The sequence below is a fragment of the Herpailurus yagouaroundi genome, unplaced genomic scaffold (assembly GCF_014898765.1).
Source record: "Herpailurus yagouaroundi ecotype Mexico unplaced genomic scaffold, PumYag 162, whole genome shotgun sequence".
NCBI lineage: Eukaryota > Metazoa > Chordata > Mammalia > Carnivora > Felidae > Herpailurus > Herpailurus yagouaroundi.
Window position 1 is genome coordinate 197,243 of NW_024412403.1, and position 15,211 is coordinate 212,453.

General features: G+C 53.1%; 1 protein-coding gene across 8 annotated transcripts in view; it reads right to left on the bottom strand.

The window, feature by feature from the left end:
- Positions 1-636: 636 nt before the first annotated feature.
- DIP2A (disco interacting protein 2 homolog A) overlaps positions 637-15,211 on the bottom strand; it is a 109,411-nt gene continuing 94,836 nt past the window's right edge. For 5 of the 8 annotated variants that reach the window (XM_040483661.1, XM_040483659.1, XM_040483655.1 and 2 more), the window contains 13 exons: positions 14,274-14,395; positions 14,032-14,143; positions 12,494-12,603; positions 11,864-11,994; positions 11,008-11,176; positions 10,273-10,443; positions 9,150-9,179; positions 8,240-8,301; positions 7,507-7,564; positions 5,588-5,662; positions 4,214-4,388; positions 3,426-3,549; positions 637-2,912 (listed from right to left, as the gene is read on the bottom strand). In XM_040483661.1, coding sequence (XP_040339595.1) covers positions 2,660-2,912; positions 3,426-3,549; positions 4,214-4,388; positions 5,588-5,662; positions 7,507-7,564; positions 8,240-8,301; positions 9,150-9,179; positions 10,273-10,443; positions 11,008-11,176; positions 11,864-11,994; positions 12,494-12,603; positions 14,032-14,143; positions 14,274-14,395 — 1,592 coding nt within the window. In that variant the 3' untranslated portion in view covers positions 637-2,659. The other 3 variants (XM_040483657.1, XM_040483658.1, XM_040483660.1) reach the window with 2 other exon arrangements.

Genomic DNA, 15,211 nt, shown 5'->3' on the forward strand with positions numbered 1-15,211 from the left:
TTTTGAGAGAGAGAGAGAGAGAGAGAGAGAGAGAGAGAGAGAGAAAGCAAGGGAGGGGCAGAGAGAGAGAGGGAGACACAGAATTAGAAGCAGGCTCCAGGCTCCGAGCTGTCAGCGCAGAGCCCGACGCGGGGCTTGAACTCACAAAACGCGAGATCATGACCTGGGCCAAAGTTGGCTGCTTAACTGACAGCCTCCCAAGCGCCCTGAGATGTGATGATTCTTAATGTAAAATGGTTCCTACAAATCAACCAAAAAACCTTTGAGTGCAGTAAGAATTGCTGGATCCGAATACAAATGAGAAACAAAAACGACACATAAAAACATCTTTAACGTGACTAGACATGACAGTTACTTGACTGTAATTTGGCAAGGATTTATTTTAATCTGTCAGGCTGCTGGAAGAGGCCCTTCTACCCTGCTGGAGGGCAGAAGGCACCCAATGCTTCTCACCGGGCATGACCTCTGACCTGTCCACTCTGCCTGAAGGACCTGCGCCCGAGGCAGCACCGGACGTGTGAGGACTCGGCACTGCTGAGGTGTAGCGTCCAGTGCTGGTGTGGACAGTGAGAGGAAAACGACCTTCAGTCACACCCGTAAGACACAGTTGTTAAAACATGTAGAAGATATATATCATAGATTAAAAAGTCTGTAATTTATTAAGTACAAAAACTAATATAAAAGCATATGATCCTAATTTTGTAAAAATCCTTAAAAAGAAAAAATTAAGCCCTGAAAGGATTTTTGTTAAACACTAATGCTGCGATTAATCAGAGGTAGGATGATAGGAGATCTTAATTTTCTTCTTTACACGTGAATGTGCTTCGTAGATTTTATGCTATCGGCATAAATGCTTTTATATTCAGAAAAAAAAAAACGCGTGATAAAATACATCCTATATGGGGTAATTTAAAAAACATTTTCACACATTTCAAAGTGCAGAATTACAAATAGTCAATACCTTTTATTAACATAATGATATAAAAAAATTTTAGTGTGATATACAGAATTCCCAGAGAGTACTTTTAAAACATTTTAATGCGCTTCTTAAAATCTGAATTTACAAGACACCTTGTCTTACTGCCACTGACCTTTCAATACAAAAATTTTACAGTATTTGTTTGCTATAAAACTACAACATTAAGATTAGGGTTAGGTAGTTTTTCCCCGTTGGCCATCCCGTTCTAAGGAATGTCCATTAGTCCGCCGCTAGAACCTCTGTATGTCACACAATAAGTTACACAGATTCTGTACATAATTACAGGAGAGTTATTAGAATTCCAGTATGCTGTGACATACTAGCCGCAGCTCAACACCACAGGCAACAGAACTACTATGCACGTGCTATTTGTAGCCAAATAGGAGTAGGATGTGAGAGTCCGCCCACTTAGCCAGACCCATTTGGTGGTGAATTTAAAATGGTAGAGAATTAATAATAGCTTTGTTAGGCACTGTTCCAGGCTAATTCCTGAAAAGCCTGGTTGTTCCTAGGAAGCATGCATAATTCATAAACTTTCCCACCCTCAGTCCCCCCCAAACCCCACAACTTCATAACACACTCTTTAATAGCTATATAAAAATAATCTGTCTTAAGGTTTGAGCTTTGCTTCAAATTCTTAAAAGTATCTAAAGGATTTTACATTCTCTTCTTTGATTTAGGTTTACTATATTACATCAGTTTCATCAAGTTTGAATAAAATAACTGAATATGGTTTGGCCAAGTTTTATAGGCACACAATCGAAACTGCGAACGCCAGGCGGGCAGGGGTCTCTCCGCAGCCCCCAGACTGCATGCAGGGCGCTCAGCAAATAGCACGAACGACCTGAAAGCCTCAGACGCTGCCGCCAACGCTTCCAAGTCTGTTGAACTGTAATAAAAGTAACATTTCAACACAATTTCATGTACCGAGGAGAATTCGTATTGTGGAGTTACCACAACAGGTACTGTAACGGCACAGCATGAAGTCACAAAGCTGGGACAGTCGTTTAAGACTAAATGCTGGTTAATCTTCCCCAAACAACGCGTCTAAGCTGACAGCCCCAAATGGCACTTACTGAGTATTCGTGACAACAAATGCAGACAACTGGGCACACCTGTTTCAATAATGAAACCAGCAGAGGCAGTGCCGTGTGGCCACAGCGGGGCCTCGGGTCTGAGAGTGGGGAGGGCAGGCCAGGACTGCCTCCCGCCATCACTCTGCTCCTCCCCAGGGGCCTCAAGTTCTTTCTGGCAGGAATTCTATACATGAAGTTGTCATTTGAAGTGAGAATAAATAAGTGAATTTTTAAAATCAAGAATGATATTTTTAGCCTAAAACAAGTGCAAACTCGCAGCACAGCAGAGCGCTCGTGATCCCTTTCCGCAGCCACTCCAGGCCCCCTCGCGGGCGCCCACCTGTTCAAATACTGACTGACAAAGGTCCTCGAAGATGAAAACATTTCTTCAAATAGTCAGGAAGTGGCTCCTGAAATGAGATGTGGGGATCCTTGGGACGGGTCCGTAAAAGCAGAGGGCACAGCATTCCATGAAGACTGGAGTCTTTTCTGGCGGCTGCAGACAGTGTGGTGTCTTCACAAGCCCCAACACCTCTGACCGGCTCCCGCACCAGGAGGCCGGGGACGACACCTGTCTCAGGAACGTGGGGTCGACAGGCGGCACTCACATATTGTAGGCGACATAGATGGGGTCCAGCTGGTCAGCCAGGAAGCCATCACGCAGGTGCATGCGCTGCTTCTCGCCCCGAGAGTTGATGGGGATCACACCTGGGTCCACAATGACCACCACACCCACGACCAGGTGATGCTCCTCCAGCACGACATTTGTCACCAGGGCCACCAGGTCCAGCGCATCCTGCTCCAGCCCATCCAGCTCCACCACCACCACCAGCAGGTTGGTCCAGGTGAACACGGCACTGCAGGGACAGGGAGGGGTAGATGGCGTCATGCATGGGACGGGCACAGGCTTCTGGGAGCAAATGGACAAGTGGGAAATGGTGCAAGTACAGAGTAGTTGGCCTGCACTACTGCCCAACATAATTTGAAGTTGGGCTAAATGTGTTTTATGGGAATCTTTATGCTAATTGAAGTCCTTCATAAGAACCAATAGTATTATTTGATGTTGAAAGCTGTATGTGTCCCAGTTCAAGCTCCCTTCAAAGTGAAGTCATCGTGAGTCATGACCACTTAAATTTAAAAATTCACATTAAAAACAGAAACACTTCAGGATAACTGTAGACACCTCATGGTTTGGGGGCCAGACTCTTGCTTTACAAGTGGTCAGGAAAGGAGAAAGAGAGGCTGCGAGAGGCTTGGGGTCCGCTGCTGGAGAGGCAGGTGTCCGCCAGCACACCCCCCGTGGAGAGCGTCTGCAGGGACAGAGGCTGCAGGGACAGAGGCTACCGGGCAGGGCGGGACGTGGCTCTCACCACTCGGCGATGCTCCTGTGGGCTCGAACCACAGACGTCTCGATGTCTATGGGGTGGTAGCGCATGCCTCTCAGCTCCAGCGTCTCGTCCAGAGATCCGACCACGTACAGTGCATCGTGCCGCTCTGTGAACATGGTGCAAACACCTCAGGAGGGCACCCAGGGAACGGCGGCCCCTTCCGCGTATCCACAGCAGCCCCGAGCCGCGCTCTGTGGGACAGGGGCCCGCTGTCCACACAGCAGGTGACAACTGGGCCTCCTTGGAGGTGGTGCCGTCCCCTCGGTCCCACGCGAGGGCGCCTCTGCAGCCAGGAACACCTCAGGAAAGTCAGGCCAACGTGTGAACACATATTTAGAAATAATCTGTACCATGTCTGGAAACAAAGCAGCATCTGTAGGGACACCAGAAGTTCTGACTCGATCTGGTCAACCTGCCGTGGCCTAGGGGACCCTGCAACTTTTAGGGTCATGCAAGGGGAGGGCCTGGTGGCCTGATCACTAACACCCCCACATCCTCAGCAGAGGCCGAGGGTCCAAGGCCAGTGAGGACACCCACAGTGGCAAAACAGTAATATTCAGAGAAAACTGCTATCAGAGCACCCCCACATCCTTCACCCCCACACCTGAAGATACACGCTCACAGCACAAGGTGAGGGGTCAGCAGGAGTCCCTGAGCTGTTGAGGCATGAATGTCAGACTCTCGGGCCACAGCAGCAGGCCTCCCGTGCGGTGTGGACAGACCCCACCACACATGCGGCCCGTGTGCAGGGGGTGAAAGGTAACCCTCACCTCCACTGGCGTCAGTGAGCTCTGTTCTTCGAAGGAAACCCAGGTAGCCAGTCCTTGCCCAAATGGTCTGTGTGTCTCCAAAACTCAGCCGGGCACTGAAGTGGTCAGCGTGGAGCGCCTCCTCCCCATAGACCGTGTAGTAGCCGGTGGCGTTGTGGGGGCTGCTCACCCAGATCTGGTGGGGCCCAGGGGACAAGAATGTTGGCACATCACAAACGCTGGGCACAGGTTCTGCCGTGAGACAGCCACTGGCCGAGTGAACAAAGGCAGGGGGAGGGGGAGTTGTTTCAGTGTCTCTCGTCTTGTGGCTCGAGCAAAACTGCAGGCACAGAGAAAGCAGACAAGCAGCTTTTCTCTCCTTGGAGCGAAGCGCCCCCTCCTTCACCCGAGGAGCCACCGGTGGGACTCTGTGGCACGGATGAGCTCATGGAGGCGCCTCCCCGCTGCTCACATTGAACTACTGTTGACAGTTGAGAAGGAGTCGGGAGCTTGTCCCACATCCACAGAGGGACCGGTGAAGGGGCTGAGGGCTCACAGGACGGAGCGGGCACGGCCACTGCACTCGCCCTGCAGACATGCTAAGTTCACGTGCATCCACGCACCCTTGTCTGCCGCACCCGTGCTAGCAGTACCCAGAGTGTTGTGGGGTCCCCTAGGGAGTCCTTCTACACACTGGGCCCATCCAGGACCCACAGTCTGCTCCCCAGACTGAGCGCCTGGCTCTAGACGCAGGCAGCCAACAGGCCTTCTGCCAAGAGGTGGGTTTCCCAACCTGGCACAGACCCTTTGTGACTATCTCGGGGGCAAACTGTTACCCTAACAGGCCAGGGTCCAGCTGGCCAGCAAGAGGGACGGCTGAGGGAGGCCCCGTGCTGACCACACCCAGCCCTGGCACAGGCACACCTTCCAATCGGGACACCAAGCGACCCCTGGGAGGCCCTGTGTAAATACCCCCGAACCCCCATCCGCCGGGACCACAAGGGTCCTTGTGCCCTCCTGGCATGCCCGCAGGCCTGGAACCCATCGTAACAGACCAACTCGGACCTCTACTAGGCTCCTGGGGGACAGTCCCCCCTGCCCCGCGTTACTCTAGACCCACTCCCACGCATTCGTGCAAAGCCTGTACCCTCTGGGCGTCAAGGACCCTCCCTCAGGGACTGCTTTTCTAGGGGAGGTGCAGTTTCTGTGCAGCTCCTCAGGCCCCCCAGTTCCTACAGAACTTGAGGTTTCCCTTTGCTGGAGGGCAACCCTGGGGTGGGCTTCATCCTGCAGGACCCAAAATCCTCTGCTGAGAATTCCCGACTGTGGGACGGATAGGGGAGAAGGGAAGGGACAGCTGCTGAGGCCATGGGGGCTCCGGGTCCCCTGCCTTACCTCTCCCAGGTGTGAGTCTCCAAGGGGCCCTTTGGTCTCCGTGTGCGCGATAATGACTTTTACCCCAGGGAGGATCTGGAAGGAGAGTGACGTGCACATGTTAATGATGGGGATGGTTAGAAACGAACCTAAACTTGACTTTGAATTTTAATCGAAATAAGAGACTTTTTTTTTTTTTTTTAAAGTAGGCTACATGCCCCAGTGCACAGCAGGCTTGAACTCATGACCCTGAGATCGAGACCTGAGCTGAGATCAAGACTTGGATACATAATGGACTGAGCCACCCAGCCACCCCCATAAGAGACCCTTTAATAGATAAAATAAATAGTGAATCTTAGCAAAATTATCCCAGTTCCTAAGAACCGACCATATTTTGGATTTCAAGAGGGGTGAGGAGGGTTTGTTTCCGTAAGCATCTGCCGTACCTGAGGTCTTTCATTAAGGACACAAGAAGACGACCTGCCCCTTGTAGGGCACACGAATGTGGGGTGCCGTCCACACACCACGCCTGCCTGCAAGGGGCTCTGTCGGCCCCATAAGCCCCAGTCCTGCACCGGGAAGCTAGCTAACAGGGCACGGCTGGCTCAGGCACACGGGGGCACCGGCTCTTCCCCAGAAGCCTTGGAGAACACTCCAGGGGAGGTGCCTCAGCTCAGGGGACCCCAAGCTTGGGCCCCTGTCAGGCCACCCAGACACCTGTTCTGTCTCAGGTGGCTTCCCCATATGAAACAGAGGTCAGTGGGGACCTCCAGGCAGGTGGGAAGGGTCAAAGGGTCACGGGAAGGTGTGGATGCAGGCCCTGTGGCCCACGGTCACCCTCCCACCTCCCCCCGAAGCTTCAGCCACACTGGCTCCTCTGCAGCTCCCACTCCCACTCCAGGACCTTTGCAACAGCTGTGACTTCTGCCCCACGTCACTGCGGCTGTCCCTCCTCAGGAGTCTGACCATTCACCCTCCACACCCACCCCTCCATAGACCCACGGGCTGGTCCTGCTGCTGCCCCACTGCCCTGTCCCTCTCTGGGTACCTCCCTGCCTCCCTAGAGGCAGCTGTGACCACCAGGGTGTGTAAGCAGAGCTGGGGCAGCCCTTCCAGGCTGCGTGAGCTATGCCAGCCTCCATGTCTCGCCTCTGGGACTGTGTAGGTCTGGGACAGGTCGCTACCTGTGCTCTCGACCCTACCACGATGTGCGGCAAGAGCCGTGGGAAGCCCTATGATTGGGGGCTGTCTGTCCCTGGCCACACTGGGGACACAGCCCCGCCCTCGAACCTGCTGTCTCCTGGTGCCCAGCAGCTTAGTCACAGCACCCAGGCCATATCCCCATCTTCATCACTGCTTGGTAGGGCCGTGTGGGTACTCTTCTTTCCTCAAACATTCCCTGGTTCTGAGGACGCCTGCTCTCCAGATACCCGTGAAGGCATCGGGCCCCGAACCAAGAGGCCCATGGCCTCAAGCCCCACAGTGGGAGATCCTTCTGGGCTTCTGTACCTGAAGCCCTCCCGTTCTAGGCATTAGCTCAGAGGTGTCCTTGTGTGTGCTAGTGGGGAGGAGAGGAGCCCTCTGCATCAGCCCAGTCCCAACCACAGTTGACCTGTGTCCATTAGGACATTTTTATTTTTATTTTTTATTATTATTTTTTAATGTTTATTTTTGAGACAGAGAGAGACAGAGCATGAACAGGGGAGGGTCAGAGAGAGAGGAAGACACAGAATCCAAAGCAGGCTCCAGGCTCTGAGCTGTCAGCACAGAGCCCGACGCAGGGCTTGAACTCACAGGCTGTGAGATCATGACCTGAGCTGAAGTCGGACGCTCAACCGACTGAGCCACCCAGGTGCCCCCGTTAGGACATTTTTAGCCCTCAGCACCCACCAGGGGCTAACATAAGAAAGGACCTGGGTGTAAGTCCCAGCTTCCACTACCTTTCCAGACTCCGTCAATGGCAGACTGTGCGGAGAACCCCGTTCTACCAAACGTACCCTAAAAATTAACAAGGGAAAAGGTAATCAGAAACTGATTATCACTGTAACGGTCAGTCAGTGGACAACACCACACCTCCAGGCTTTTGCTCACGACCTTGCTGTGACCTTGGAGCAGCGACTACCAGCTCCACATGCACCAGCCCCAGCTGCCTGGCTTACATGCCACCGCTCAGGGTAGGGGCTTGCTCTAGGGCTCTTGGGGCCCTCCCTGGACCGGCTGGCCCCACCCCAGGAGGCTTCACCACTGTTTACTTCAAGCTGCAGCATGGCCACGTTTGAGGATCCAGAGCCAGGATCAAGCTTCAGAGCTGGGAGGGACCCAGACTCACAGGTACATACCGTGGCCCCCAGCACACATTTACTGATGTAAAAACTAAGTCCTGTCTTAAAATGGTATCATGTGGAAAACATCCTTGCCTTGGCTGGTTTGCCTGTTTTCTATCCCACGAGAAGACACATGCCAAGTGTTCGTACCTGACATCATCCCTCCTGGTCATGGGAACAACAGATACAGGGATGCTGCCTGAGCTGTGCTGACACAAGGGAACAAGAAGGAAGCCCAGGCTCCCCCAGGGGACTCAGCCAGCCAGCTGCCAACGCCGGGGTGCTGGGAGGTCCAGTCAGGGCAGACCCAGCCTGCAGAACCTCACCTGTGGGCGTGGCGGGCCCTCACCTGTCATGGCGCAGCGCCCTCATGTCCACGTAGACGGTGGTGGGGTCCGGGCCGGCCGTGCCCTAGAAAGGAGAGCAGCAGAGGACCTTCATCTCATTTTCAGGAGTGTGTCCCCATCTACACGGGCACAAGCCGTGTGACAGCTCTTCCTGGGTCCTCAGGGGACGCCCAGGAAGGCAGCTGCTCTGCTCAGGGCACTGAGCATGCCCAGGGGCATGGATGGCTTCTGTCCAAACATCTGTGTGGCTTGACAACACTCAGAGACTTGTCCAGTAACACTGACTGGAAATCTCAAATCCTGCAGTTTTACGTGTCCGCTCTAACGCTTGTCTGTTCCTGCTGGTCCCTATACTCTGTGCTTGGTGAAAACACCACCGTAGGTTTTGGAAGGCATTTTCACCAGCCGTCAGATTGGGCCTGGCCTCTCACCAGCCGACCGGGCTCTCCTGAGGGCTGAGCATGGCAGAGGCTCTCCCAGGGATCGGCCCGAAGGACGTCTCCCTGCTCTCCTCTCATCAGACACTTGGGCACTGGTCCTGCCGAGGATGTTATATGTTCCATTTAATCGATAAGAAACATCGAATTAAATGGACACTCTGGTCAACATCACTGTCTAAAGATGCCAGACAGCGTAACCTATGTCTGCCCTGGAATTAAGACAACAATGATTGTTTGAGACCAAACACTGCCCTTCCTCCAGAGGTAACGCTAGGACTGTTAAATTCTTTTGAAAATAGCTTTGCTCTTATATTTGGTTTCAAGGGAGCTTTTATATAACATGCCAATAACATCCACTGTGAGCAAAGTCAGACAGCAAAAGAAACATGTATTTGTCTAGAATTCACAAGAAGGTCACATGAACTCATGGGGGAAGCACAGAGGGGCCTTGAGGTTGAGGTCAAGGTCGTACCTGCTCAGCCAGCTTTCCCAGCCTGTTGGGCTGACAGAGGCAAAGAAGGCCAGCAGAGCGAGACAGGGAGGAGACAGCCACAGGAAACACAAACAGAAAGCAACAGGCCACGTGAGAAACACACAGTAAGAGAAAGCAAAACACGTCACTGCATCTCAAAGCGCAAACATGAACAATCCATTAAGATTTTCGCGATCATACGTGGCATCCCCCGCGCCGACAATAGAATAGATACCTTCAAATATCGAGTAAATGCTGAGCAGAGAGTAAGGTCTTCACTTAGAGCCGCTAACTAAAAAGAAAGTCATACTTTCTACACTAGAGAGGGATATTAGGAGGGGACCCTAGCCCACCTCCTCCTGCCACACAGCAAGGGTCTGTGGCTTGGAGAGGCTAGCAGTCTTCAAGGGTGAGAGGACACCAGCAGCAACGCCAGGAGAACAGGAGGACGGTCTCTGCAAGTAAGACCTGCCCTGCGCCCGGCAGGTGCGCCACAGGCCGAGGACCAGGGCTGAGCAAAGGCCCCGGAAGCCTGGCGAGAGCCCGGGATCTGGACCCACTCTGGCTCCAGTGATGCCTCTTCTGCCCTGTAGTTCCGGAACCGCTTCGTGGAGTACGGCGTTCAGTATGTTTTTAGAAAGAAGTGAAATGGAGATACTAGCACCAAGTCTGGAAAACAGCCAGTCATCTGAAGAAGCAGTAAACAGCACTACAAGTGAGCTATTCAATTTCTGGAACTTCGTGTTTCCTTTTAATAAGTAAAATACCTTAATGTTTCAAAAACTAATTTAGGGCAATACAAATCACCACATTAATTAATGTTTCAATTTCAAATTGCTAACTGTCTTTACAAGTTTATCTTGCTTTAAAAAATTAGCTACATATTGTATCCTTTGAGATTGTTCCCGGTAAGTTAATAGTCACTGTTCAAGAACAACTTGTGTTGTTTCCAAGTAAGCCTTTGTTCATCAACAAGACTAGAACATCTTTTAAATAACAACCTCCTGGCTCACAAAGCTGACCGGTTCTGTGTAAGTGAAAACACCAAGGGCTCAGAGGGCAAGCAGGGAGGACAGCGCACGCAGGGAGGACGAGGACTGCAGGAGGCCGGTGCAGGCCTTACCTGGAGGCAGATGGCCACGTTGACCCTACACCCGAACGTGGTGCTCACGGCGCGCGCTGGCAGCCCCAGGTCCTTGAACAGCTTGGAGAAGGACTGTGTGAGCGCGATCCTGGGCCGCTCCTCAGCTACCACCATGCAGGTGCGCACGCAGGACAGGTTCACCCCCTTCGTCTGCAGGCAGGGCGGGCAGGGCAGGGAGGCTAGTCCCAGTGGAGATGCAGATCCCACCTCCCCAGCTGGTCCTGGTTCCTCGGGGTCCTAAGTTTGGATGCACTGGAGGGTGCCCCGCCCCCCACTCCTGGCATCCAGGTGGCTCCCGCCCCTGCACACAGCTCTGGCTCCACCCCAGGCCTCAGGGGACCCTGAGGTGCGCTGCTCAGAGCTAGTATAGGACCTGCCCCCCCTTCCCCGGTACCCCTGCACTCTGGCCCCGGCACCCCTGCCTGGGTCTCACACTCTCCTTTGCTGTGTGGGCTGTGCCGATAAAGGGAGTGACCTCTAGAGGTGTAGGGAAGAGGGCCCATGAAGCCAGTGCGGCTCAACTCCTGGAAAGGGTTTTCTCTGTTTCCATAAACGGCGTGAACAGATCTTGGGAGGTTTTTTTTTTTTTTTTTTTTAAACGTTCCCAGGGGCCCAGTTTAGAACCAACGCAGGAGCCCCTGGTTTGGGCACTTTGAGATGAAGGAAAGCAGGGTGCAGGGCAGGCCTCAGTGGCAGACAGGGGGGTGCGCTCACCCTGAGGACACCAGTCTGCGCGCCCAGGCCCTTGGTGCACATTTCCATCACGGAGTAGGAGCAGAAGGTGACGCGGGCCTTGTACTGGCTGACGGCTGACAGCCACAGGGACACGTTGCTCTCCAGCTCCAGCGGGGGCACCAGGACTGACTGGTGTCCGGAATAGACGCTGTGAGAGAGAGCACAGGGAGGGTCAGGACAGCAGGACAGCTGCGGCCTCGGCTCTGTGTTAGTCCTCGGCCCATGAGCCTCAGGGATGCCCTGTCCACCTGCGCCAGAAGGGCCTGGGGTGCCCACCTCTCTCCTCCTTCTCTGAGGACACTTCTTTTCTAGCCAGAACAGGACGCAATTGTGCCCTAATGTCAAGAAAGTACTGGGGCGGTGGGGGCAGGAGCAGGGGTGATATCCAGGGGTTTAGTCTCCCTCCAAGCACCTCAGAAGGATCCAGGATCACAGTTTGGGTCAGGGTCTGCCGGCTGGAGTCCCTGGCTTTCTTCTTCCAAAGATTTGTCACTACTTCCTAGTATCTGATGAAATTAAGTAGTCTCTTCCCTATTACTAGTAATGATTACTGTTTATATTTAATGAAAAATATATTTTTACTCTTTTACTCAATTTCAGACCCAGCCTCCAATCCTTTTCAACCCCAAACAAACCCACTCATATGTGTACCTTAGGCTCGTGTGTATCAAAAATGAGCACTAAAGCTCCAAAGACTTACAGCAGCAATTCCAGCCTTGCAGGTGGGCACGGCACCTGCACACTCACCTGCACACCACCTGCAGAGACACTACCTGCACTCTCACCCGCACACTCATCTGCACACCACCTGCACAGATACCACCTGCACACTCACCTGCACAGACACCACAGGGCGAAGCCAAGGCCGCAGTAGGGGTCAAGACAGATGGCGATCTGCCTCGAGGGGTACAGCTCACACTGTAGCTTTATGGAGCGGCACAAGGCACTTGTGGCTGCGTGCGACATCTGAAGTACAATGAAAGATCTGGTCAGTGACGTGAGGGGAGAGAGAACAGTGTCCGCCAACCACAGCCGCCAGGCACGTTTATTTCCTTCAAGGGTGGCTGCTCAAATCTGCATACAAACCAAATAATACACAGGAAAATGTACACGAAAAATCTTCTAAATGAGATTTCAGAATAATAAAAAAATTGAATGGAGCTCTTGGCTCCTGGTAAGGAGACAGACTCATCAAAGCCACCTGCTCCCAAAGATAGTCGTAAATCTGAGTTTAGATATTACCACAGAGCATCAAAATATGCACTATTCTCAGGCTAACCTAATTTTGGGGGTTTACTGTGTTAACTACCAGTAAACCCCCAAAATTAGGGAATACTTCAAGGAACAGTATTGTTGCTTCAAGCTGTGGATAAGAGTGAGGGCCTGCATAAACCCACACCCACCATCCTCTCTGCCCACCCCATCAAAGGCTGAAGCAAGTAAGAGCTATGATCACAGGGCTCACCTTCACACCTGCTAATATCCCTGTAGTCGACACGCTGAAATCCAAGTATGCGAGCAGGTCTGGGGACGGTGGCCTGAAAATGCTAGCCACCTTCTTTTTTGGTATGTCATCTGTTGAACCAGAGACACCAGTAATGTTAATGCTACTTCAGGCTCTCATAGGGAGGAGGAAACAGGATTCATACCTGGGGAGTCTGGGGGAGAGTGAGTGCAGAAGAGAGGGAGGCCTCAAGGCAGCAGGCCACATGGGTACATGGGGAAGTGCATGTAAAAAAATTTTTTTTAATGTTTATTATTAGAGAGAGAGAGAGAGAGAGAGAGGAAGCAGGGGAGGGCCAGAGAGAGAGGGAGACACAGAGGCCGAAGCAGGCTCCAGGCTCTGAGATGTCAGCACAGAGCCCAACGCAGGGCTCCGACCCACAGACCGTGAGATCATGACCTGAGCTGAAGTCGGTCGCCCAAATGACTGAGCCACTCAGGCGCCCCGGAAGTTCATTTTAACCTTCAAGGAAATGTCATGTGGAGCAGACCCACCATGACGGCTTTGAATGTGTGGTGACAGTGAGTGAAGTGGACACAGAGGGAAGACAAGTCATGAGAGCCGTACAGGAAGCCGCTTCATTTAGCAGCGGGATTGTTCAGAGGTGCAGGGACCTATTGGAGGTCACAGAGCCTGGGGCAGAGCCAGTGTTAACAAGAACTCTGACCGCAGAGACAGCACTAGGGACAGGCCCTCAGGGCTGCCGCGCTTTGCGGTTCCTATGAGACTGTGAGGCAGACACAAGTGAGGCAAGGGCTGGGGCCAACCCACCTCGTAGCAAGCTGGTGAAGCAATGTGACTCTCTGGAGCCAGTCTGCTCCTAAACCCGCCCGGGGGCCCCTGGACCAGTCAGCTCCCTGTGCCTATAGACAGGTACTGGGCAGGTTGCCACAGACAACATAGTCCCTGACCTCTTCCCCTGGAGAGCACAGACAGACAGATGCCTGCCAGGTGCGATGGGGAAAGAGGGACTCCTGCCTACTCCACGGCCAGCACCTCAAGTCACTAACAAAGCTTGTGGGTGCTACTAGCTTGGGGTGTCTCCATGGGGAGGGTGACCTCAGGGTCCAAGGCACAGTGGTCCAGGGGTTTACAGCCTTCCTGGTCAGCCCACAAGCAATTCATGGGGCACAGCAGCACTCCCCAATGATGGGGACAAAGGATAGATGTATGTGTGCTGTGGCACATGTGTCCCCACAACCACCGACTGCTGTACAGGCATGAGAGGCAGTGAGAGGAGGGGTGGTCCACAGGCACACAGGCTTCATGCAAGGATCTTTGCTCTGGTTCAGAGGCCCCACCATGAGTGAAACCAGGAGGCAGGCTGCCAGCAACCCAGTGGCAAGGGCACTTTTAGCAGCCTCCTCGCCACTGACTTCAGCTGCCCTTACCTAACTCTTACTTTTTGGTGGCAATGATGCAACTCCTACAACAAAGAAAGGAAAGGTGGTGTGTCCTGGCAGGGCCAGCACACAACCAACGGTGCTGAGGACAGGTACCTGTATCTAGAATGGTCGGCCAGGTCCTGACGTCCACAGCAGCCGCTGCATCTTTGGACTTGAGCAGCCGCATGATGGCCTGTGTAGTGAGGACGCAAGCAGACTTGCTGACCTGCAGGGCACAGGGGTTGAAGGCGTGAGTGAGACGCAGGGCCTGGGAGAGATGACACATGAGACCTCTGGTCTACCGGAACAAGGGCCCTCCCATCGGGCCTGCCTGGCCGTCCACCGCGCACAGGTACCTCTACGATCATCTTGACGGTGGGAAGCGTGGTGGCCAGGTTCTGGGGGTGCGGAGGCCGCACGGTGACAGGCACACAGCCGCAGTACAGGCAGCCATAGAAGGCGGCAATGAGGTCCACCCCTGGGAAGACACATGGTGAGAGGGGGTCAGTGCAGGGCGGAGTGTGGCTCACAGCGCCTAGTACCACGGAATGATAAAGCAGGGTTCCTGTCATGTGCTACGTGGATCAAACACAACTTCTCCAAACTAATACGATATTGAGACAGGGAAACTGTCTCAATAAAGGACTCCATAAAAATCTTTTTGCTCCTTTTCCTGATTCTATTCTTGCTAGGATCTGCATCCCTTTACACATGCCTCAGAATGCAAACAGTGTGTGTCTTCCTTGTGCGGACAAGGAGTTGGTGTATTTCTCCAGAACAGATCACACCCAAGGAAGGACCAGGTGAGGATGACCAGAGGAAGCCATCATATGCATATTCCAGACCAGGGCACAAGACAAGTGGACACCTAGGCCCCCTGGCTCCAAGGGGTAACACCCGGGCTCTCGTCTTTGTTCTAATCAGCTCCTGGATGCCTGAGAGGACTCATGCACTGGACCACCATCCTCAGTAAGATCCCCAGATCCCCAGATCCCGAAAAAGATGGGACTCTCCTTTCCTTTCTGAGTTTCCCAGACACTGTATGTACCTGCATTCTCTCTACATCCTCAATAAATTCTCCTTTCACCTCCTGCCGTTCTGCATTTGATTTCTATCCTGTGCACAGCCAGGGAACCTCTTGGCTGGTCCTGCATGACCCCCTTGGGGTCCCCAGACCCAGCCTGCCAGCTATCAGTATTTCTTGAACTCAGTGGTGTTAGGGATGTACAGAGAACTATCCTGAAAGGCTGGGGAGGGGATGGGGGTGTGCATGGCACAGAGAAGGTCACTGAGG